This window comes from Macrobrachium rosenbergii, chromosome 46 (assembly GCF_040412425.1).
Source record: "Macrobrachium rosenbergii isolate ZJJX-2024 chromosome 46, ASM4041242v1, whole genome shotgun sequence".
Taxonomy (NCBI): Eukaryota; Metazoa; Arthropoda; class Malacostraca; order Decapoda; family Palaemonidae; genus Macrobrachium; species Macrobrachium rosenbergii.
Genome location: NC_089786.1, coordinates 9,330,442 through 9,356,847, shown reverse-complemented (window position 1 = coordinate 9,356,847; position 26,406 = coordinate 9,330,442). Strand labels below are relative to the sequence as shown.

Sequence of the window (26,406 nt, the reverse complement as noted above, 5' to 3'; positions counted from 1 at the left end):
TGAAATTAGTTGTAGAGAGACAGAAATTGTTAGTAGAAGTTAAAAAAATAGGTCATTAATAAACAGGATGAAAATATTGGGTGAGAGAACACAACTATGGATCAGCACTATTCATGGGCAAAAGAGCAGATATAACCACGTTCAGTACAACTAGATGAAATACCAGACGAGAAATGAAAAGCTTAAGTTGTAGGGCTGTGTATCTGAGCTTAAACCTTAGGTTTGTCAACATCCTTAGATTTGTCAACATCTTTAGATTTGTCGACATCCTTAGATTTGTCAACATCTTTAGATTTGTCGACATCCTTAGATTTGTCAACATCCTTAGATTTGTCAACATCTTTAGATTTGTCAACATCCTTAGATTTGTCAACATCTTTAGATTTGTCGACATCCTTAGATTTGTCAACATCTTTAGATTTGTCGACATCCTTAGATTTGTCAACATCCTTAGATTTGTCAACATCCTTAGATTTGTCAACATCTTTAGATTTGTCAACATCCTTAGATTTGTCAACATCTTTAGAGTTGTCGACATCCTTAGATTTGTCAACATCCTTAGATTTGTCGACATCCTTAGATTTGTCAACATCTTTAGATTTGTCAACATCCTTAGATTTGTCAACATCTTTAGGTTTGTCAACATCTTTAGATTTGTCAACGTCCTTAGATTTGTCAACATCCTTAGATTTGTCGACATCTTTAGATTTGTCAACATCCTTAGATTTGTCAACATCTTTAGGTTTGTCAACATCTTTAGATTTGTCAACGTCCTTAGATTTGTCAACATCCTTAGATTTGTCGACATCTTTAGATTTGTCAGCATCTTTAGATTTGTCAACATCCTTAGATTTGTCAATATCTTCAGATTTGTCAACATCCTTAGATTTCTCAGCGTCTTTAGATTTGTGAACAGACATTGTGGGTATTTAAGGCAGTGGCTGTTTTAAATGCATATAAACACACGTGACTTTATGTATGTATAGTGGTATGATATTAGACATTACGAGTACAATTCAACTCTGAATGCCCATTTCGTACTGTTCTGTAGAGTCATATCTTTCCTTCTGTTATCTCACGTTTCATCTCATCCTGGAGAATAAGGAGGAAGAACCCTGACATCTATCGTTTCAGTAAAGGAGGATATCTCCTAAGATTCTTTACATTCGCATACTCCATTATTTGAGCAGCATGTGTTTAGATCCTTGTATTTTTATCAAACGTGGCACAGATCGATTCTGAGGAAGGGAAAAGCAACTTGAGCATATTTCCTGAAGAGAAAAAAAAAACCATTGTGGCCAGTTGCGTTCGCGTTGATTTTGTACTTGGTAGTTAATTGACTGCGGTAGGCTTCAGGCTGGAGGAGGGCAAAAAAAATATCACCTAGAATTGCAAGGTTAACACCCTCCAAAGTGCTTTCAAAAGGAAGAATGTGTATTATATACTTACAATACATAATTATGTGTATAGACAGAGATAGAGAGATAGACAAATAAATACATAATGCTTCCAAACTGTGGTGTATTTATATATATGTGTGTATATATACACACATATATATATACTTATACATATATACGTGTATATATATGTGTGTGTGTGTCTGTGCATGTCCACATTTGTTTATCAGTCAATATATCTCTCATCCTCAGTTCACATTTATTTTATCTGATTAATCTCAAGCATGGTGTTAATCTAAAGGTCCACTTCAAGCATGGTATGACTTCAGATCAGTCTGTTATCACAGACTGACACTTGTGTATTGTTATAAATGTAACAGATTTTCTTTCTTAATCGATACCCCATCAGGGGTATCATCTTCATTCATTATAGATTTTAGTGCCAGGGAAGTCAGCTAATCAAAAAACTTCATTGTCCACTGATAATGGTCTAAAGAGATCAAGTACTTAAGGACTACATTTTTCTTATATACTCTATCAGCTGTACAGTGATAAGTATTTTTTCACCGATGCCATAATGCTGAGAATGATATAATTCACCTTAGGCTTGTAGATCTCTCTCTCTCTCTCTCTCTCTCTCTCTCACGCGCGCGCGCACACGCACAAGCGCACGCCAGCGCTTGAGCGCACACACATGCACAGGTACTAAATGTTTGCTCATTCTGCTTGACTTTGAATTCTCTCTCTCTCTCTCTCTCTCTCTCTCTCTCTCTCTCTCTCTCTCTCTCTCTCTCTCTCTCTCTCTCTCTTTGAGATACGAGGTATTGTGGTATATAATGAGACTATACCTTGCATAGGTATTATGTTTGAGGCGTCCTCTTTTTCCACACTGAGTAAGAAAAAGTACAGGTATGTCGTCATTTGAATTGGGGAGATATCCTCACCCCAGTGGGGTATCACCATTCATCAAATGTTTTCCTTCTCTTTCTTACAGGTATTACAAAGCCTGGTAATTTACTGTTATTCCTCTTTATGGGAACTTAGGATAAACAACTGGAATTGCACAGTTGTAATTCTTCTTTTAAGAATTGTTAACTCTCCTTTTAATTAGATGGACAAAATTTTATTTAAGTTATTGATTCCTTTCAGTATTTTATGTCTGATTAATTATGGGAGTAAATAGGAATTCTAGTTATAGTTTATGATGAGGATATTAAAAGACAATGATGGTAAAGGTAACTTATCTGGAATGTTTTTTCTTATGATTATCTAGTATGGTCAAGTTTATCATTTTAATGCCAATGATTATCTAAGTGTCTTCTTTTTACTTATTTCTCTCCCTCTCTTTTCATTCATGTTTCTTTTTACTTATTTCTCCCTCTCTCTCTTTTCATTCATGTCTCATATTTGTCAGATTCCTTCATAAAATCATTTGAACTTTTCCATTGATATCTTGCTATCATTGTTCTTTTTAGTTTTTATTGTTCAGATTAGATTGTACATTGTGAAATAGACACATTTCCAAGTAATTTTGACAGATATATATTTTTCATATTCTTGATATCTTATTTATCTGATATTTTTCATATTCCTGAAATCTTATTTGATCTGATATTTCTCATATTATTGAAATATTTTATCTGATATTTCTCATATTCTTGAAATCGTCTTTTATCTGATATTTCTCTTATTCTTAGAATCTTATTTGATATGAACTATGTCATTTTCCTGTGATAAACATTTTAAATCAGTGATAATTAATCATATACCATAAAAGTAATACAGGCTCAAGGAAAGATTGCATTGCTGAAAATGTTTTTAATAAACATAAAATCATTACAAATCTACAACGTAATAATAAAAATATGTAACATCGACAGGGCCACAATATGCAGCATAATGATAATGATAATGATAACAGTACAAAATAATTAAAGCTTTTTTTAGCGGAAGGGGTTTTTTTTTTGTCGTCCGAGAGACGCGGCACTTGATGAGGGGGGGGGACGAGAGGAGGAAAAAGGGAGAGAGCGCCGGAGGCCCCTTTTCCTTTCTCCCTCTTTTTCTCGTTCGTTCTCTTCTATCTCCTCATGATGTCCGCGATGGAGAACCCGAGTCTCTTCGGGGGCGTCACCACCACCTCCTCGTCCTCCTCCGTCACCGTCTGCATGACGTCGTCCTCCACCACGTCGTCGTCCTCGTCGTCACAGTGCAACACGTCGACCACCTGTTCCGTGTGAGGGTCGTCCTCGTCGTCGCAGGAGGAGGCGTGTGTTGGCGGGACCGAGGATGGCTCGCGAATGGGCGGCAACACTGCTGCAGGAGAAGGAGGACTGTCGTGCGAGTGCTGGGCTTTGTGGACGGCTAACGTTCTGGCTTGGCAGAAGCCCTTGTTGCACACCTCGCACTTGAAGGGCTTCTCCTTGCTGTGGATGTACTTGTGGTCCCTCAGGTGGTCCTGTCTCCTGAAGGCCTTGCCGCAGATGTCGCAGGGGAAGGGCCTTTCGTCCGTGTGAGTCCTCTCGTGAATCAGCAGGTTGTAACTCTTCGTGAATTCACGCTGGCAATATTTGCAGATGTATCTTTTCTTAGGGCGGCTCAGTCGGCCTCCGGGCGTCAAGAGGAGGCGGTTGAGGGCGAGATCACCGGCACCCAAGGCGGCCGCCGCCCACGGCAGCTGTCCCAGTGGCATAGAACCGTAAGTCTGCAGCATCCCCATCAGTCTGGAATCGAGACCGAGAGGAGCCTGTTGTTTGGCACTTGTCGGCGGCACTTGCGGTAAGAACGGTAACGACTGGAACAATGGAAACGCGGGTGGCACTCGCGATAATGGGGTGAAGGCTGACCCCAACGCTCCGGGTGTAAACTTGGCACTGAGATTAGAAGGGTCGGGCCTCGCGGCCAGCACTGACGTACGTTCCATACTGCTGAGGTAGTGGGTCTGAATGATTTTTCCAGGTCGGGGCCCTTATATAGCAGGCGGTTTCGTCGGAAGCTCACCATTGGCTGCCAAGACGCGGCAGGATGCTGCGCTACTGGCCCAACCTAAAGAGAGGCGGGGCCACTTTGAAACGGCACCTGCGATTGGCTGAAGCGCCGAAATGGGTGGAGTACAAGAAGCCTCGTGACTGGCAGTTGGGCGTGTAGGAGGCTCTACTGACCCTGTCGAAGAAGTGCACGTGGATTATTATCTTTATGTCTCGACACGCATGACGGACGGTTCTTTTTTTCTTCCTTTTTGTTTTGAATTGGGTATAATATCCAGCTTCAACTTGGGCATTACGAGACCCAATATGGCCACGAGAACCTTTACTCCCCTTTGCAATATTGCAAAATTGCGCTCCCCATTTACCCCCTCTTTAAACGTTGCTGGTGTGTGCTGTTGGTTTGAGATAGGGCATGGGTAGCGGGGAGGAAGGGAGCGGACGGCATGGGTATGGGCAAGAGTGGTTCCCACGGCCAGGCTGCCCAAGATGTCGGAGACCACCACCACCACCACCACTATCTTGTTGGGGAGGGGGGGAGAGGGGTAGAGGGAACTATCAGCGGAACTAATCTGCTATGTGCGTTGCTCACCCAAAAAAAAAAATGCCTTAAACACTTCACTACTTCTTGTATTTCGTTTCTCTCGTAACATCTCGACAAACAAAACGGAAAAGAGCGATCCGCCCGTCACGCCCAAACACCCCCCCCCTCCCCTTCCCCTTCCCCCTCCCCCTCCCCTCCCCCCCACCCCACCTTCCTGAACGCTTACAGCGACGATCCTCGGGGAGGAAAAAGCAAAGCCTGATTCCTACGATCCTCACAACCGTAGGATACGATCCTCGAGAGCGCGAGACGCCTCTTAACATGTCGGACAATGAATAATTAAAAGTGTCTAAAAATTAAGACTAACCTCGCCTGAGTCGCGTGGACGTTCCCACAGTCTGGCAGGCCAGGCCAGCATAGAGCACGATTCTGTTTTTGTTCTCTCTCTCTCTCTCTCTCTCTCTCTCTCTCTCTCTCTCTGAACAGAATACATGCACTAAGATTATATATATATATATATATTATATATATATATATATATATATATATATATATATATATATATATATATATATATATATGTGTGTGTGTGTGTGTGTGTGTGTGTGTGTGTGTATATATGTATATATATTATATGTATTTTATATATTATATAATATTGTATATATACAGAGAGAGAGAGAGAGAGAGAGAGAGAGAGCAGTGGCTATTGTTGTTTCTTAGTTAACCTGTAGAACATAAATCTTTCTCTCTCATTTAATCTCGTAGAACAGATATTCTCTCTCTCTCTCTCTCTCTCTCTCTCTCTCTCTCTCTCTCTCTCTCTCTCTCTCTCTCTCTCTCTCTTCTGTTTGATTCCTGAGGTGTTGTCGTGCAAGAGGCACAGATGTCATGGTAGAATGTAATGTAAAACTGGGAAGGTACAAATCTTTTATAGAATGATGATTTAGACAAGGAAGATTTTGCTGCACGTGTGAAGAGTTTCAGTTTATTGTATTCCTCAAGAAATTAAAAAGGAGAGAGAGAGAGAGAGAGAGAGAGAGAGAGAGAGAGAGAGAGAGAGAATGTTTAGCATAATCGAAATGGTTTTATAAAAAGGAGACGGAAGGATTTCAGTGTCCTATGCTCATCAGGAGAAAAAAAGAGAGAGAGAGAGAGAGAGAATAGATATAATAATCGAAATAGTTTTAAAAAAAGACAGAAGATTTTCAGTGTCATGTGCCCATCAAGAAAGAAGACTAGAGTTAGGGAGGGAGGAAGGACGAGAGAGAGAGAGAGAGAGGGAGAATGAGGGTTTGGAGACGAGGACGAGTGTCCGCAGAAACTTTTTTTTTTTTTTTTTTTTTTCTCCATCGAGTGTGGGGAGAAGGGGAGAGAGAGAGAGAGAGAGAGAGAGAGAGAAATATCGGTCTGACTTGAGCAGGTTATAGGAATGTTCATTCACTTTCGTTTGACTATTTAGCGTATATATATATATATATATATATATATATATATATATATATATATATATATATATATATATATATATATATATATATATATATATATATATATATATATATATATATATATATAAATGATATTCTTTCAATTGGATAATATATATTATATTTATATATATCATATGATTTTATATATATATTATATACAAATATTTTCATATCATATTTATATATATATATATATGTGATTTTGTATATATTATATATATAATATATTTATATATATATATATATATATATATAATTATAAATGATATTCTTTCAATTGGATAAAATGTTTCTATTTTTCTCATTGATTTAAGTATTCTTTGTACAAATGTTTTTCAGTTCATTTTTCGTTGTGATTTTGTCCTTTTTATCTAGAAAATTTTGTGAAACGCTGTACAGCAGTTTATGATATCCAAAATACAAAATTTTTTCCGAGATAAATATATATCAAGAGATGCTTGCATTTAAATGATTGTATATATATATATATATATATATATATATATATATATATATATATAAATATATATATATATATATATATATATTCAAGAGATATTATTTCCAAATGATTATATATATATATATATATATATATATATATATATATATATATATATATATATATATATATATATATATATATATATATATATATATATGGATCTACAATTTGCTATATCTTCTCTTGTCCATGAAGGTCTTCCAATTTTCTCTGCAAGGAGAAATCAATGGAAAAGTCTACGGGTTATACACGTAATATTTCATTAACTTACATTTCCACCTATAAAGATATTAACTGAGGTTGCTACATAAAAAATGTTAGGGAACAACTGATATCAAATACCATATCAGATTATGAGAATATTTTAACGAATGCTTGAAATGAAATAAGTATGAAAATACCTTTTCATTTAAAAAAACTTAGACACCTATATATCAAGTAAGTTTTTTAATTAAAAATACCTTTTCAACTAAAAAAACTTACTTGGTATATAGGTTGCTAAGTTTTTTAACTGAAAAGTTATTTTCATACTTATTTCAGTTACAAAAAGCTTACTTGATATATAAATGGCTAAGTTTTTTAGCTGAAATGAGTATGAAGCTACCTTTTCAATGAAAAAACTTAGCCACCTACATATCAAGAAAGACTTGCCACATACCACGTACCGCAAAATTATCAGTATCATAAGATTATGTTCGTATATTCGGTTTTACGAAACTTGGACTGCCTGTGAAGATGTCATTGTACGCTCTTGAAATTTTAAATGCCACTTACTGAATATTTTAAAATAATTACATCGACACCGTTATGGTATCAACTTACACAACAGCTCAAATGGTTGTGTAAAAATTGTTGTGTCGATATTACGAGTAATTGGTGTTATTATGTAGGAACATTTACAAGTTGTTATATGCATGTTAATAAGGGTTATTATGTATGTCTGTTTATGAGTGCAGTTATGTGCATTTGCAGTGGTCATTTATTATTTGTGTGTGTATGTATGTGTGCGTGTGAATTGTGATTCGCGTTTATAATAATTTCTTGACTGTTTTTAAGTGTTTTCGAAACTTAGACTTTGTGTGAGTTCATTTTTAATCATTCTGTTCAAATTCATCCCTCTAATTTTGCTTTCCATTCTTGTGTTCCTTATTGTTAATCTGCCATATAATTGAGAAAGCTACCTATAAAGCCAACATTATATTCCACCGACCTCCTTAAAACAGTCATAAAATTAAATAAAATAAAAATCCCTTCACGTGGATAGTTTTAAAACACACAGACGCTTGGAAATTCAAATCCTTTAGTGTGTACCTACATAGATAACCTGGCCAAGTCCTTAATTAACGTCCAACGCAAGCTAGTCCCGAAAGACACCGGTCTACGAAATCCCTTGCATCGACTGTGACAAATCCCATATCGGACTTGCATATAGCCTATGTCACTCACACTTAATACATCACAGACGCTCGGTAAAATATGGACAACATAGCTCAGCTATTTCCAACAACATAAACAGTCAGAATCACATAACAAATTGGAGTACGTTACGTACTATTCATACCAGCTATTTCTGGTTCAAAAGCCACTGATCAAATGAATCAATACGATGAACCTCTCAAAAGGAGCCTGGCCCGTAGAGGGGTAACGTCGACAGTGCACCTCATGCGGTGCAGTGTAGGAATTACTTAAGGTTCTTTGCAGCATGCCTTCGGCCCCTAGTTGCAACCCCTTTCCTTCCTTTTACTCTACCTCCTTTCATATTCCTCTCTTCCATCTTACTTCCCACCCACTCCTAACAATTCATTCACAGTGCAACTGAGAGGTTTTCCTCCTGTTACACCTTTCAAACTTTTACTTTCCATTTTCCTTCCAGCGCTGAATGACCTTATTGGTTCAAGTGCTTGGCCTTTGGCATAAATTCTATGTTCAATTCAATTCAGTTCAATTCAAAAGGAGCCTGGGATTCTGATGTTATTGATAAAATCTCCCTCCAACCAGCGGTAAAAATAAAGATTATGAAGGCGCTTTCAACAAGTATGACGAGGCGGTCGACTTCTGGAACAGCCCTTCAGTTATATAAATACCACTGATCTGTGCCTCTTAACCCTGTCCGTTAAGGGAAACTGTAATTTCAGAAATATAACTAGAATATCTGCCCTCTTCCGTGTTGTTATGGGCAACCTTTATTCGATGGAATTTTGTTATAACGGCAAATATTTTATAGTTTTTGTATTATAATATATTTTATAGTTTTGTATTATATATATATATATATATATATATATATATATATATATATATATATATATATATATATACACACACACATACGTGTATGTGTGTGTGTGGTGTGTATGTGATATATATATATATATATATATATATATATATATATATATATATATATACACACTAACAGAACCTCATTCAAACTGGATGACGGATACTTGATAATGAGGACTGTTTGTCCAAGAAAGCTTGTAACTTTTACTGAATAAACACTCCATTAGATACCATCCAGCTGGAATGAGGTCCTGTTAGTAATCCTACTAATGCACAGAACAATTGTGTATGTGGTAAAGTTAATATATATATACTGTATATATATATATATATATATATATATATATATATATATGTATACACATATATATAAATATATATATATATATATATATATATATATATATATATATATATATATATATATATATATATATATATATATATATATATGTGTGTGTGTGTGTAGTGTATGTGTGCCTTTTTTAGTTGACCCAAAGCTAGGTTATGTTAAATCCTGTTTTGTCTTCATATGCCGAAGCAGCGGATTTTGCAGCTCATCCTAAAATTTGTGTTATAAAACGGATAGATAAACCTTTTTCTGGCCCTCCCATGCACTACCTAATGAAATGGCATATAGTACCATATATATATATATATATATATATATATATATATATATATATATATATATATATATATATATATATATATATATATATATGTATATAAATCCATCCTATTATGGAGATAGTAGGTGAGAGCAAATATCATGTATAATTCCATTTTGGTGCAAAGTGAATTCGATATTAATGGGTTGTTTCAGGGTGTGAAGAAAATCATGTGAGAATTGGCGACAAATATCTCTCTCTCTCTCTCTCTCTCTCTCTCTCTCTCTCTCTCTCTCTCTCTCTCTCTCTCTCTCTCTCTCTCTCCAGAGAAACAAATGGCAGACCTGCTTTTTATAGTGCTGTTATAAATTATATACCCTACTATCAGATCAGGACGACCTCGCCATGGCAAATCTATACCCACCCCCTCCTGTAGCGTTTGATCCCCAAGCTGTATGAATTTAGTGTGCCTCTGATGACCTGTGCAGAAAATTATTTATGTTTTCATTAGTGGACTGTTGTGGGTCAAAGGTGGGGGTTGATAGAGTAAAAGAAAATCACGAACGGAAGTTTGTGTATGCCACTAAAATGAGATGGCCTCGACGAGGTCATTCTCATCCCACCAGGGAGAAATTATACATAAGGCATTCATGAGAAGTATTCATAGGATATTTCAAGGATTCTCTCTCTCTCTCTCTCTCTCTCTCTCTCTCTCTCTCTCTCTCTCTCTCTCTCTCTTTGTCGGAAAAACCTTGTCGCCACATTACTCTACGGTATATGCACTCCACAGACCAAGAATTCCTAACATGAGGCTTTGCAAGTCTTCACCCTGACTTGCCATTTAATTCAGATGGGTACACTACTGATGTGTGTGTGTGAGTGTGTGTGACTGGTGTGTAATGCTTTCAGGACATATCCCTCATATACAAGAACCTAAATCCCTGTAAATATATTAAGCGTGTGTAATGCCTGTAGATAAAACCTGTGTCTGGAGTATTTTTTGCAACGTTATATCACACGTGCAAAAATAGAAAGCTGTAATCAAAAGATGCCTCTATAGGCCTAAAATCTTCGTATTAAATAGATAAACACAGTAGTTATATGTGACTTATTTTGAGAACATTATAAATATTTTAGCTTATTACTTAGTAATTGCCAAGAAGCAGCCGACTGTTACTCTTTTCCTTTTTGTTAAAAAAAAAGGATCTTTCCTAGATAGTGACCCCCAAAGGTTTTCGGGGGCCGTTACCTAGGATTAATATTTCCTTGGGGTCATTATCTTTATAATACAGTCTTTTATTTATGTTGTTTACGGTAATCGCCAACGGGCTTGTACTAAACACGCCGCGAAGGTGGATACATACCGGGTTAAAACCATTGGAAGTCACTATCCGGAAAACAAAAAAAAAAACTAAAAAAGAGAGCCAGGCTTTTTCAGTTTAATCTAAGCAGATCTGGTGGACCAGGCGAGCATTGTTTTCTAGGAATCGCGAAAGGTTTTCATTTTGTGGTTCAGTGACTGAAGAATTTTTGATACAGAAAGAAATGCATCAGTCACCCTCGCTTTCTGGAGCACAAAGAGTCTTGGAGAAATTCTACGGGCTCAGAATGTAAAGTTTGGGGGCTAAATGATATTTTCTGGTAATTGCTGCAAGGATTAATGTTTGGTTTCCGAAGCTTATCATAATATATATATATGTATGTATATATATATATACACATATATATAAGAGATAACACAGGAAGATAACACAGAGAGATGACGTGGAGAAGAACAGTGGCAATCGCTTTCGCGTTTATCCACGCTTGATCGGCGTCGATAAGTTAGGTGTTGTGACGCCAGTTAGGAACCATAAATGAATCAATCACGCTTGATATGTCTTTCTGTTATATTCATAGTTTTTCGGGGTAGGGAGATCGTACCACGGGTACAAACATATACATGTAAAATATACATACATATATATAAATACATACATATACATACATGCATACATACATACATACATATATATATATATATATATATATATATATATATATATATATATATATATAATATATATATATATATATATATATATATATATATATATATATGAATGTCTTTTCCTGTAATACTATAGTGTAATATGAAATAAGTGGCAATAAAACACTATTTTCGCGTTTATCCACTTGTTTTGATCGGCGTCGATAACTTAATGGTGAGTAGTTACAAAACATGAAGGTGTGGCCTTAACATCGGAGGCCTAAGGCCACACCTTCATGTTTTTGTATATATACCATTGTAACTTCCCACCTGTCCATATTCTACCAGTGAACAGGGGCACAGAAACAAGTGCCCGAAATATATGGTTTCAACGTTTAAATAGTGTTTTATGGGCCTTCTTATTTTCATATATATATATAATATATATGTATGTATGTATGTATTTATATATGTGTATGTATATTTTACATGTATATGTTTGTACCCATGGTACGATCTCCCACCTACCCCCCGAAAAAACTGTATGAATAGAGAATTATGGCCGATAAAGTGAGACAAAATTATTACAGTTAATGATATATATATAGCCCTTTGTTGGCTGAGTCGGTTGAGCTTCAGACTGTCACTGATGGGCCACCGACCGGCTGATGAAGAGTTAGAGGAATTTATTTGGTGATAGAAATTCATTTCTGTATAATGTGGTTCGGATTCCACAATAAGTTGTAGGTCCTGTTGCTAAGTAACCAATTGGTTCTTAGCCACGTAAAATAAGTCTTATCCTTCGGGCCAGCCCTAGAGAGCTGTTAATAAAGTGGTCTGGTAAAACTAAGGTATACTTTTTTAATGATATATATAACCTATGATTTAAGATAGCATTAAAAGCGAGCAAGAGAGATAATTGCGGAACCTTGTGTTTTCACATTTTTAATAAATAAGTGAAAGATAGAAATTTAGATGGAGAATATTCAGTTAATAAAATTATATTTACTCATATTCATGATGGCGCACAAAAATAATGCTGGCGTAATATCACCAGCGAGAATCACGAGATCGATCCCGAGAGAGGTCGATAATGACCTATAGAGCCACTGGTCCTTTTTTGGCTTAAGCAGGGAATTAACTATACAGCGAGGTTGTGTCGCCATGAAATGACCTGCATCAATTCAGTAAGTATTTCGCTTTATTCATTCACTAAGTACGTTGCTGAATAGTCAAATATAGTGGGCCGCACCAGAGGGTGTAGAATGGCCTGGGGCTGGCAAACCATCGCGCAAGATTTGCTTAGAACAGGAAGTTGCTTAGTCGAAACAACTGTATAGACATATAGTTTCGTGTAGCTTCACTAAGCAATGTTTTGAGATGATGCTGCTTAGCCTCACGAGCATATATGTGTGAATGTATGTGTGTGTGTGTGTACTCTTTTTGCTTTCCTACATAATTACAGGTGTTCCAAATGACATTAAAAGTAATAGTATTCCGGCGGTGTTACTTTTGCTCGGTGATTAAATGCATCCTGAGTTATGCCTTTAAATGTAAAATAAACTTTCGTGTTTATGTGTGTGTATATATATATATATATATATATATATATATATATATATATATATATATATATATATATATATATATATATATATATATATACATATACTGTATATACTGTATATATATATATATTTTTAGTGTATCTACTTATGACAGTAATATTCCTGACATCACGCCTTTTAAGCAGCTAATCCTTTCTTAGTGAAGAGCGAAGTATTACCCACAGTTTGCCTCACACAGCGCACTGTAGACTGTACTTTAGGTTCATTTCAGCATTGCAGTTTGCCTTTTACTTTTCATCACTTCCCTTTGGTTTCAGTCGACTCAGTTGTCCAACTTCTTGAACTTGACCTTGCTTCAATTCTCTTCTCGAGAAAAGACAGATTCTTCGAGCAAGCGTGTGAGTGTCTGGTAATGTGACTTAGTGATCTCGTTCAACTTATTAATAATATTGATAATTCTTCCATTAAAAAAAATAAGTGTTTGTCTCTTGAGAATTCATGTTACGTTGTCGATTTTCATGTTTTTGTTATTTTTGTATTTTACCTCTCCGCCTCTGGTCTGGTTTTGTCTTTCACTTGTTGGCGTTCAGTTATTATTATTATTATTATTATTATTATTATTATTATTATTATTATTGCTGTATACCCATTCAATTGAAATAATGATAATATAATAGATAGTCGAGACAAAGCACCCGTTGCGAGAACATAACGTACCGTTACGAAACTCCGGCCAAAAACGTACATTCTGTATATTATTTAGGTGCCAATGAACACTTAGCGTTTTTCAGATCATTCATATGACTTTAATTTCAAAATAACATCACTAAAACGCACAAGCCTTCATTGCCCTCTGAAGAAAAACCCACCTGCAGTTGCCAGAGGCAACGCCTGCTACCGTCATATCAGCTGTTGTCATCCAGCTGACAGCTGGCTGTGAATGATGGCGAAGGACGGAAGGTTCCAAGAGGTCCAGCTGGGACATCCTGGGAGATCATTTATGCTCACAGCGGGGCCAATGCGCCTGCGTGTGTTTACAGTAGACCAGGCTGTGTCGTGATCGCGGACAATTGTGGTCGAGTAATTATGTGCTTATTCGGGTTTCGTTTTGTTTTGCTTTGTTCTTTTTCTTTTAAATCCTCAGTTTAAAAAATACATTGTTTTGTTTGTGCTGTTTGTATGAAGTGTTCTCAGGTTGAATAATAATAATAATAATAATAATAATAATAATAATAATAATAATAATAATAATAATAATAATAATAATATATCTTGGCGTTGAATTTTTCGTAATTCCCACCCCTCTTGATTTTTCATCTATGATCAAAGCATGAAATTTCTGTTATTTGCACTTGAATGCGACTTGTATTATTTTGTTCCTCTCTTGCCATAGCATACTTTAAAAATAAGTCCTGATAATTTCTCTATAAGTTGATGTTCTATCAATCTGTCCTTGTGCATACGAGTTAATGAAGCATTTGTCTGTTTGCTTTCATACTGCTTGCAGTTCGTTTACGTATTTGCTTGCGTATTTTATGACCGTTTATGAGCTCCTTTCTTTTAGTCACTAACCGAATTGTTTTTTTTTTTTTTTTTTTTTTTTTTTTTTTTTTTTGCAGTTACTCCTATTCCTTCATTGTTCCTTCGTGAAAGTATCATTTGAATGCCCTTCCCTCCCCGCTATTTTAGTTTTGTCTAAAAGAAAACTATTGAGATGGCTTTTTGTCTGTCCGTCCTCCCTCAGATCTTAAAAGCTTGAGGCTAGAGGGCTGCAAATTGGTACGTTGATCATCCACCCTTCGATCATCAAACACCCCAGAGTGCAGCCCTCTAGCCTCAGTAGTTTTTATTTTATTTAGGGTTAAAATTAACCATGATCGTTCGTCTGGCACTACTATAGATGCCAACAACACAGGCCACCACTGGACCGTGGCTGAGTTTCATTGGCCGTGGCTGAGGCCACCACCAGACCGTGGCTGAGTTTCATGGGCCGCGGCTGAAAGTTTCATACAGCATTGCACGCTGTATAGAAAATCGATTGCGCCGAAGAAACTTCGGCGTATTTTTTACTTGTTTTTAATATATTCAGTATTACGTAGATGCTCTTGGGATTAAGGAAAGGCCTTGTTAAGCCTTGTACCCAAACATGAACATTCCTGACTTATATTATGGCCTTTGTATGTTTATGTAAACTCGACATGATGAACAAGGTAAGCTATTGGAATGATTAGGCACAGGCTGCTTAGGGCCTGCTGGCTTATACATTTGTTTTGGTTGCTGGGTATTCACTGAAGGGTTTTGCAGTCTGCTTAAGAAAATGTAACCTTTGCTGGCCCAAGGCCACCGTAGTTTAACAACGTCAAGGAATAGCAAAATAGGTCTTACCTGTAGTTGCTTCGAGATGATAGATAGCTTCAGTAGGTGAACTGGAACTTGTAACCCTCAGAGCCTGAAATGTATTATTATTATTATTATTATTATTATTATTATTATTATTATTATTATTATTATTATTCAGGAATGCCACTTGGTTTTGGTATAAACCGGAATGCTATTAACGTTGTACGAATGTTTGCACACTCTTGATGTGTATGAAAATAAAAATATATAACAGAGAATGGTAGTATTAAAATTAAGTATATGAAATAAATGATAAATAGCTAAATAGGTAAATGACAGCTAGAAGAAGATAATCCTGTCATTTTGGCCAATAAACCACTACTGATGCCACTATGATAAATTGCGGTCTTCATGTTGGCTTAAACCAAAAACCTGAAGACACCACCTTTTCACCCCTTTTAGTTTTCTGTAAAAGAAAATTACTGTGCCGGCTTTGTCTGTCCGTCCGCACTTTTTTCTGTCCGCCCTCAGATCTTAAAAACTACTGAGGCTAGAGGGCTGCAAATTGGCATGTTGATCTTCCGCCTTCCAAACGTCAAACATACCAAATTGCAGCCTTGTAGCCTCAGTAGTTTTTATTTTATTTAAGGTTAAAGTTAGCCATAATCCTGCGTCTGGCAACGATATAGGACAAGCCACCACCGGGCCGTGGTTAAAGTTTTATGGGCCGCTGCTCATGCAGCATTATACCGAGACCACCGAAAAATATATCTGTTTTCGGTGGCCGTGAGTATACCCTGTACAGAAAACTCGATTGTGCCAAAGAAACTTCTGCGCACTTTTTACTTGTTTAGTTCAAAGCTTCAGACATCTTGCAAGACATACTACTCTGACAAGGCCTTGATGCTGTCAACTTCACCTCTGACATCATTACTGATGCTGACAGACCAAAATCCTTACGCCATTACTTCAGCAGGATAAGCAGAGAACCACACCCGAGACCTGACATTAACCAGAGGCAGTACCTCACTGCTTATTCAGCAGAATGAGAGGTTTATCCGGTCTCCAAGCGACGCTAGACGAGTTTAACATGATTATTAATGCTCATATGCCTTGGAAAAGTAACAGGAATTTTAATTAGTATTACATCATCTTACGTGAATTGCAAAGTAGTATTCACGACTCTGCTGGTGATGATAGTTATCCTATATTATCTCAGACTTAAATTTAAACGAGTCAAGAATGCGCCGAAGTTTCTTCGGCGCAATCGAGTTTTCTGTATAGCCGCTACAGCGTACAATCCAGGCCACCGAAAATAGAATTATCTTTCGGTGATCTCGGTATAATGCTGTATGAGCCGCGGTCCATGAAACTTTAACCACGTCCCGGTGGTGGCCTGTCCTATATCGTTGCCAGAAGCACGATTATGGCTAACTTTAACCTTAAATAAAATAAAAACTACTGAGGCTAGAGGGCTGCAATTTGGTATGTTTGACGGTTGGAAGAAGGATGATCAACATGCCAATTTGCAGCCCTCTAGCCTCAGTAGTTTTTAAGATCTGAGGGCGGACGAACAGACAATGCCCGACACAATAGTTTTCTTTTACAGGAAACTAAAAAAATCACACACAAATTGGAGAACAAATATATTCTAAACGACGTACAGTTTCTGAGTGTCATGTTCCCTCTTCAGTGTGGAAACACCAAAGTCCAACTACTAGTAGAGTTTTAGTGTCTCCAAACTGAAGAGGAAGCATGACGCTCCATAGCTGTATGTGGGTTTCTTAAATATTTTGTTCTCCAATTTGTGGTGTTTTTTTTTTTAAGTTTCAAAGTTCGATACTGATCTGTTATCAACTGTGACTTGAATGCTCCTTCCTCGAAGCATTTCTGACGACGTAAGCTTTGTGCAACTGGCAACATGGTTGCAAAGAATTTTGCTTACTGTCACCATGAATACAAAGTTCCATAAAGTCTGTGGGTGCGATTTTTGGACGGGCTTTACCATAGAAAAAACTTAGGAATTCTCTTTTAGTATACCTATTTGGATGTTGTTCTTTGAATGATTTCATCTGTGAATACATTATTACGAAACGTTTTTCAGTACACGACGAGACACGTTGCTGATGGCCAAAATTCCATTTTCAGACGTCTAAAAAAATTTCGTTTTCAGACGTCTAAAAGATTTCATTTTTAGGCGTCTAAAAAAGTTCCATTTTCAGACGTCTAAAAATCCATTTTCAGACGTCTGAAAAATATCCAGTTTCAGACGTCTAAAAATACATTTTAGACGTCTAAAAAATTTCATTTTCAGACATCTAAAAATTCCATTTTCAGACGTCGAAAAAATTCCATTTTCAGACGTCTAAAAAAATTCCATTTTCAGACGTCTAAAAAAATCCATTTCCAGACGTCTAAAAACCCCAATTTTCAGACGTCTAAAAACCACACATCTCCATCACTCCGCAGGGCAAATGTTCGTATTCAAACCATCCCCAGACCATCTAGGCTATGTCAAGTCTGGGTCTTAGCCAATGAATTAAGCAGCAACGTGCTGATGCCAAGCATCTTCAACTGTGAAGTTAGACGAATATCGAAGTTTTAGGAAAGCCTTTGGGGGGCGGGGGTGATAATTTGGTGTGTGGCTGGGACTGGGGCTCTCTTTCACATATTATTCATCAAGTTTTAGCAAAATCCTTTGCAGGGACTTGTAGCGCAGTATACAACTTCTATTGCTGTAATTGTTTTTCTTCTGTTTGATTTATTTTCATTGTCTTTATTATTTTCTTTATTGTTAAATTTCAAACAACCTAAACTTTTGTTATAATGCCCACATTATTATTATTATTTTTTTTTTTTTTTTTTGTCTGTAACGAAAGTCCTCAGCTGTATGATCACGTTCTGTTTAGAAGCCCCACAAGTTAAGCCTTCTCCTTTCTGGTTTTTGTCCCTTTATTGTTATTATTATTATTATTATTATTATTATTATTATTATTATTATTATTATTATTATTATTATTATTATTATAACTTTTTCACCTTGCTAATGTATTATATGCTGTCTGTGTTGCATTCGCTTTCTCAATTTGATGGGACTTCGAACTCAAGTATATTATTATTATTATTATTATTATTATTATTATTATTATTATTATTATTATTATTATTATTATTATTATTATTAACCCCGTGTCGTAATTCACAAATTCCTTATTCCTACGATCTCATATAACGCAGAGTTCTCGCACCGTCCCTCGATCCCATACATAACAACCTCGACCTTTACCTTCCTCTGCTACCCAGGGACCACGACATTTGTCATTTCTTTCATTTCCCAAAGAAAAACTATTATTTCCCTTCCTTCATCATTCTCTCTGCCTTTCACCCTCCCTTCATACCCATCCCGTCAATAGACTTGGGTTCCTCGCCTTATGCCCACAGATAGCGAGAGCGAAGGGCATGTGGGAAGGCGGCGGCAAAGGAAAGGGGTAGGGCCTTCGTTTGAAAGAAAGGGGTGTGGGGGTGGAGGGGGAGGGAGGAGGGGGGTGGGCAGCACTGATGGTCCTAAGGGCACTGCCAGGCAATGATTCATGCCCCCGTCTTCCCCCATACTGCGACATAGAATGAGCCACCGCTGCCCAATTTGTCTTGAGAACTGAGTAAGGAAATTCTGCAGATTGTATCACCTGGGCCATGTGGCATACGGTGACCTCAGGAGAAAAAGTATTAAAAAAACTAAAATCTCTCTCTCGCTCTCTCTCTCTTCATCCTTCCTTTCCTCCCTCTGCCCCTCCGTCGGTAGTCTGTCTTTAGTTTAGTTTATGGGCATCAAAGGGAAAAGTTAATTAGAGGCCTCTTCGGTTGTAGGTGTGAAATAGGGTGGGTTTATTTATTTACTTATTTGATTTTTTTCTGTGCATTTTTCTTCAGCAGTTTTTTTACCTGGAAAGGGAAAGTATTTTTGAGATGTAAAAAAATGTGCAAATTAAGGGATTTTGTTTATTTTAGTTTTATATATTTGTTTTTGCCTCCTCAGTAGTCTCCAGGGGGAAATTGTATTTGAATTTTCGTAGAATGTGCATATAAATTTTACGATTCTTTATGTATCTGTATAATTATTTGTTTATTACTTTTTTATTTGTTTTTATTTGTTTTTTAACCCATGCTTTACCTCAAAATGGGAATTATAAATTTTGGCATCTTGGACGAAGTGTAGAAATTTATATTTGGTTTTATTTCGTAAAACACATATTTGCTTTTTAATTCACGTATTTGTTTATCGGTAAAATTTATACCAAGTTTACTTCACATGCGTTTTTAAAATCTATTCCTGTTTCTCATATCCGTCTTTTTATTTGCTTATTTGTTTGTTGTCTTGTTTGCTTTTCTCTCACTCCCAACTTCTTCCTACTTCCTTGCCTCCAACTCACTAAACCTTTAAAAAAAAAAAAAAAACTAATTCGGAACCGAAAGAACTGATCTGAATTCCAAATTGGCCTCCATAAAGTTCAGCAAAATCAACAAGGCGACTTTTGATGAACACTGATGCAAAACCGGGTTATCTTCCTGCCTTGACTCACCCTGCCCCCGCCCTCCCCTCCACATCCCCTCCCCGACTACCATAACTAAATCACTTCACTTTTGTCTTCCTTTTTATCAATTAATGGCCCTGATATTAACGGGAATAGAATCGGCCGTTTCAAGGAGTCCAAACAAAAGTTCATCTTTCTGGTCTGAATGGCAAGGTCACCTTTGTGGGATGTGGCCGTAAGGTTTAAAATCCTTTGACTTCAAACAAATGTTCTTCATTGAGGATTCAAAGACGAGATCAACCTTAGTGTACATGTGCTGAAGGGTTAAACTCCCTTGCGTTCAAACAAAAGTTCTCCACTTAGGACTGAAAGACGAGAGCACCCTTAGTGAATATGTACTTAAGGGTTGGAATCCCCTGACGTCGGGTGTGATCAGGTAGCTGTCGAAGGGCCTGGCCCTGGCTCCCTGCGTGATTGACATGGACAATTTGCAATGGTAATGGCTGCGTGCCCATTTTTAGCAGCGCCGCGTTAAAAGTTAATCAAAATAATTAACATTTCGAAATTCAACTATTAACTTGTGCAGGAAAACCCCATCCATGACTGACCTTCCACTGTGAGAACGGTGAGAAAAACTGACGGGTGCTGTGACGTTAAAATAAATAAAAATTAAGAAAATGTATCAGACCGGTCGGGAACCTATGGCACATCACGCCTGGGTCGGGATGCCAGATAGGATGTATTTTCACTTTACAGCTCTTTGTGGGAGGGGTGGGGGGGGGGGATAATGCATTGTTTATTTATCTTCTTCTTCTAAATGCAAAACAGACACGGGCTTAAAAAATATTGGATACATTTTTCACGGCGACTCCCTCTTGTCTTCAGATAAGGGGGATTCCAGTGGGTGCCTGTGTCCAGTAGGCGAGCGGAGAGAATTGCCTTCCATGTGTCCTTAATTGAGAGTCTTTATATGGGTTCATTATTTTCTAATTACATTTGTAACCTCATAATTATCTTTATTATTAATATTTTGCTCTTTATTATCTTTACACTGGTGTGGATATTAAGAACATTGTTATTTGGTCGTGATAGTATACACTTATTTGAAAAATAGCCATGTACATTTTTTATTATAATTGTTATGAAACAGATTCTAATATTATCTGCTCCCTTTTTGGTTAATATTATTTTCGTTGTCGTTAATGTAAAATCCCTCAAATTTTTAATTCTTCCATGTGCCATCAATTGAGATATTTTCAGGTATTATTACTATCATAATTATTGGTGTAGGCTACTCATGTCTAAAAGTACTGCGCTGTGGCTAGCATAAATAGAAACTAACTTTATAATTATCATAGGACAGCCAATTTATTGCAGCTTGGAATGTTGCCAAATAAATTCATATATTTTTCTTATTTTTGGATAAATACTTATAGCAAACAATAAGGGTGTTTTTTAGTGTAATTTCAGGCCATTTTGAATTTTTTTTAATCTTTTTCTTTACACTTTACTGTACAATAACAGCCGTATATAGCCATAAATTAATATCACTGGAATGCAAAACAAATGGAGTTTTCCAGATTTTAAAACATATTTATATATCTTTTACTGCACATTTGATAAAAATTTATTTATCTCTTTTACTGCACACTTAATAAAAATGTATTTATCTCTTTTACTGTACGTTTGATAAAATTTATTTATCACTTTTACTGCGCATTTCATAAAAGTTTATTTATCTTTTACTGCACATTTGATAAAAATTTATGTATTACTTTTACTGCACATCTGATAAAATTTTATTTATCTCTTTTACTGCATATTTGATAAAATTTATTTATCTCGTACTGCACATTCGATAAAAATTTATTCATCTCTTTTACTGCACATTTGATAAAAATTTATTTATCTCTTTTACTGCACATTTGATCATTATTTATTTGCAGCAAAGTCTTGCATTTTTTTATTTTGGCTAACTTCAACTCATCATTTTGATATTTTGCTTTACTTTTTACGCGCATGCAATAAAGTACATTAAAGACAAATGTGGATTCACATTTCATTTTATGTATGTACTGTTATTATTGTTACAGAAGTTCATTGTATATTACTGTTATAATTGTTGTAATTATTTTTATTATTATTATCATAAAATATTTTCAAACATATAGTGATATTATTATTATTATTATTATTATTATTATTATTATTATTATTATTATTATTATTATTATTATTATAAAATGGTTTCAAACATATAGTGGTATTATTATTATTATTATTATTATTATTATTGTTATTATTATTATTATTATTATTATTATTATTATTATTATTATTATTATTATTATTATAAAATGGTTTCAAACATATAGTGGTATTATTATTATTATTATTATTATTATTATTATTATTATTATTATTATTATTATTATTATTATTATGAAAGAGGTACAGTATCTGTTAATTAAATAAAGTTTCAAAAAATAATTCTGCTGTTGTTGGGTTAATGACATTTTTATAATCTTCCGTATCCCGATTTATGTATCTGACATTTCTTAACAAATTTTGTTTGAATCTTGGCTAAAAGTTTTATGCTGTAACTTACCAACGCCTTTTGAAAGATTTCTTGTATCTTGAGCCATTTTATGTCATAATTTACTTAGGATTTTTAAGATGAAAACTTAAAATGTTCCATATAATTTCTAATCAAGCCGGGTTTATCACTTTCTTTCGGTGTAAGACCAAAGCGTTTTAGCTCTCAAGTGTTTAGTTTCCTTCCGGTCTGGGCTATTAAAGGACAGTGAGTTGTTCGTTTAGTGGACTTTCAAAATAGAGTAAGTCATTGGGTGGCTGTCAAAAGCAGTTACTGCTAAATTAATCTTTTTATTGATGAATCCCAGGATAAATTTCTTGTGCTTAAACTTCCAGAACATTAGCCTGGATTATTTTTTAAACTTTATTTAATTAACAGATACTGTACGTCTTTCAGTAATAATAATAATAATAATAATAATAATAATAATAATAATAATAATAATAATATATTATTATTTTTATTATTATATGTTTGAAAACATTTTATAATAATAATAATAATAATAATAATAATAATAATAATTTAATAATAATAATAATAATAATGATAATAATAATAATAATAATAATAATAATAATGCACTTATCAAAATGTTTCCCCCTTGACCACATGCTTCACGATATACCCTCGACCCCTCCCCTCTCCCTTGACATACCCTAGATGAGACACTCCCCCTTGTCTGTTATCTCCGTCAGCGCCTCCCCTGGTGTGCCGGTAGCGGCGTCCAGCTTGGCACCACAGGAGCCTCCTAGCGACTACCCCAGGATGCCACAGTGCCCTCCGCGTGTTTCCTTCGTGGTGCTCGCCAGATTAATTACGCAGTCTCTCTCTCTCTCTCTCTCTCTCTCTCTCTCTCTCTCTCTCTCTCTCTCACGAACACAAATTATTAGTCTTGATTTTATTATGGTATTATGTTTGATGAGATTTGTTTTATGTAATTATAGCTCTCTCTCTCTCTCTCTCTCTCTCTCTCTCTCTCTCTCGAACACAAATTATTAGTCTTGATTTTATTATGATATTATGTTTGATGAGATTTGTTTTATGTAATTGTAACTCTCTCTCTCTCTCTCTCTCTCTCTAACACAAATTACTAGGCTTGATTTTATTGATATGTTTGATGAGATATGTTTTATATGATCATTCTCTCTCTCTCTCTCTCTCTCTCTCTCTCTCTCTCTCTCTCTCTCTCTCTCTCGAGTTATCACTGTGGTTTCTATTTAATAACTGACATTTGTATCTTTTAAATTGTCTTTACCATCTAGAAGATATCTTAAATAATGTACATGCCTGCTTTAAAGTCTTTGGAATCCTAGAATATATTGAATTATTTATGTCTCTTGACGATTAATATCTTAGGTTTATCTGGGTAGGATGGCCCTGTAGTATGTAACAGCATGTATAAGCATTACATCTTTTAAAATTTCAAGTAAAATTAGGTATACTTGTTGTCATTATGACTAGGATGCCTCAACTGTAAAAAATATTGGGAATGCTTTACTGTGCAGTGGTTGGGCTGAATATGAATTATCTTTATATCGTTGAACTTTTTTTTTAACACATTACAGTCAAGTGCACTTATTCCGGCTCAGAACTAAACTAAAATCAATATCCTGTCGTGAAAAGTATTGATAAATGAATTTTCTAATAAGAATCATAAGATGTTTCGCTTTACATTTTACTGAACAGTAACGGATTTGAATAGCTGTAAACTTTACATGACTGAAAAGCCAATTTACTCCATTTTCATAGTGCAAAATCGATATATATATATCGCACTTCGATGCTGTCTAATATTTATATACCACAAAGCTTACATGTTTTTGTTTTTGGCTGACTTTAGCTCGCTATTTTGACCTTTCATTTTTGTTGTTTTGATTATCCAAACATATCAGGGTAGAATACACCAAAATTATTATAATCACAAGAAAACCAACTTTACACTCACCAAACAAAGAAAAATCTCACCTGCTCACGGGGTAGGTAGGGGATCGGGGGAGTAGGGGAGACATGACACATCCACCCTTCTCCTGCAAACCTGTTTGTCCGGCCTGGATGGGGACGGGGTTGGTAGGATAGGGGAGACACGACGGGCAGCTCCGGGTTCCAGCGCAGCGTAGCGCGCGCCATCAAGCTCGAAATAAATAGTTGTTGTGATTCAGGTTAAGAGTATGGATTAGACTTTCTTTGGTGAAGCAGTTATGTGAGTAGGTTACCGAAATCCATTGTGAAAATATACAGAACCTCGCTCTCTGAAACGTGGAACATTTGAAAACAAGGCCTACGAAGCAAATCTCATAAAGGTCCTTTCTCTCCCAAAAGTTGCATTTCTATCTTTCCCAAAATCGAATGCCTTGTTGCCAATCTCGAGCACCGCCTTCTGTAAAACTTTCGTAAAATTCCAGGCATAGGTTTTTGTGTCATCTTGTAACAAACAGACAGCTATACAGCCTGAACTAAAAACATAAAATGTAAATATTATTGTTTTTTACCCCAAACAAACTTATTAGTTTTCCTTCGTCCTGTGGAGTCTTCTGACACTTCACCGCTTTGTGAGTGGCTTTGTATCTTGTTTCATTATTTTCCTAGTATTTTTCGTCTCTTTAAGTCATTGTTTCATACTTGTTACCCACGCTGGCCGTACTTTTCGAATTATCATCTCATTTTTTTCAATTTCCTTCAATTTCTGTGTTCAGATTCACTCATTTTTGGCTTCCATTATTTCGACTTTTCATCTTCTTCATCATATTATGTCCTCCTCTAATTTATCTTTTTATTCTTATCAACATCTTTTCTTTTATCCTTTCCAATCTTTGGGTATTCTTTCCATTTTTGGTTTTATGTCTTCCTAACCCCATCTCCTCCTCCTCCTCCTCCTCCTCCTCCTCCTCCTCCTCCTCCTCCTCCTCCTCCTCCTCCTCCTTTTCCACCTACTCATCCTCCTCATAGTCCTACCTTTCCTCAGCATCACCTCTGTCCTAAGTCCCTTCAACCCCAACCCCCTCCCCCCACTGTCCTCTCACCTCCGATAAGGAACGCCCTCCCGCTGCGATACCAAGAGGGCGCATATTTACTCCTGAAGGAGGGGGTCAAGTGTGTGGCCGTGGGCAAAATGGGGGAAAGGAAGAAGAAGAAGAAGAAGAAGAAGAAGAAGAAGAAGAAGAAGGAATGAAGAAGCAGTCGATGTGGGTACTATTGGCTACTCATAACGTCACGGAAAGGGTGTATGAGTGAAACTCAGAAATAGATTTTTCGTTCATCTTTATTTTCTGAAAAGTTTGGATAATCACTGTTCTCTCATTTCTTTGCAGGAAGGGGGTATTATCTTTATATATTTTTATACTGCTTTATTTATTCATTATTTATTTGTTATTTATTATTCATTGTTTATTCCGACACATTCATAAATCTGAGACTCTTTAAGACGGGGATATTAAAAGTACTGTCATTACCAACAGTAATCTGACATTATTCGATTGCAATTGTTAATAATGGCGGAACATTTCGCTAGGGAACATTCAGAGCAATGACAAAAGGAAGCTAAGACTTTATATTTATCATGAATTTTAAGAGTAACTCCAAGT

At 36.0% G+C, this 26,406-nt stretch overlaps 2 protein-coding genes across 2 annotated transcripts; both read right to left on the bottom strand.

Annotated features, from left to right (window-relative positions):
* Positions 1-209: 209 nt before the first annotated feature.
* LOC136830119 (protein starmaker-like) lies at positions 210-920 on the bottom strand. The gene has a single exon (XM_067089310.1). The coding sequence runs from the start codon at positions 918-920 to the stop codon at positions 210-212; it is 711 nt and encodes a 236-aa protein (XP_066945411.1).
* A 2,283-nt stretch (positions 921-3,203) lies between these two features.
* LOC136830196 (protein odd-skipped-related 1-like) lies at positions 3,204-4,357 on the bottom strand. The gene has a single exon (XM_067089474.1). It carries the CDS (start codon positions 4,318-4,320, stop codon positions 3,478-3,480), a length of 843 nt encoding a protein of 280 aa, XP_066945575.1. The 5' UTR covers positions 4,321-4,357; the 3' UTR covers positions 3,204-3,477.
* Between the last annotated feature and the right edge of the window lie 22,049 nt (positions 4,358-26,406).

Bases quoted from the DNA above. Each gene is read 5' to 3' on its own strand.
- LOC136830119 (XM_067089310.1), bottom strand. From the start codon at position 920: ATGTCTGTTCACAAATCTAAAGACGCTGAGAAATCTAAGGATGTTGAC.
- LOC136830196 (XM_067089474.1), bottom strand. From the start codon at position 4,320: ATGGAACGTACGTCAGTGCTGGCCGCGAGGCCCGACCCTTCTAATCTC.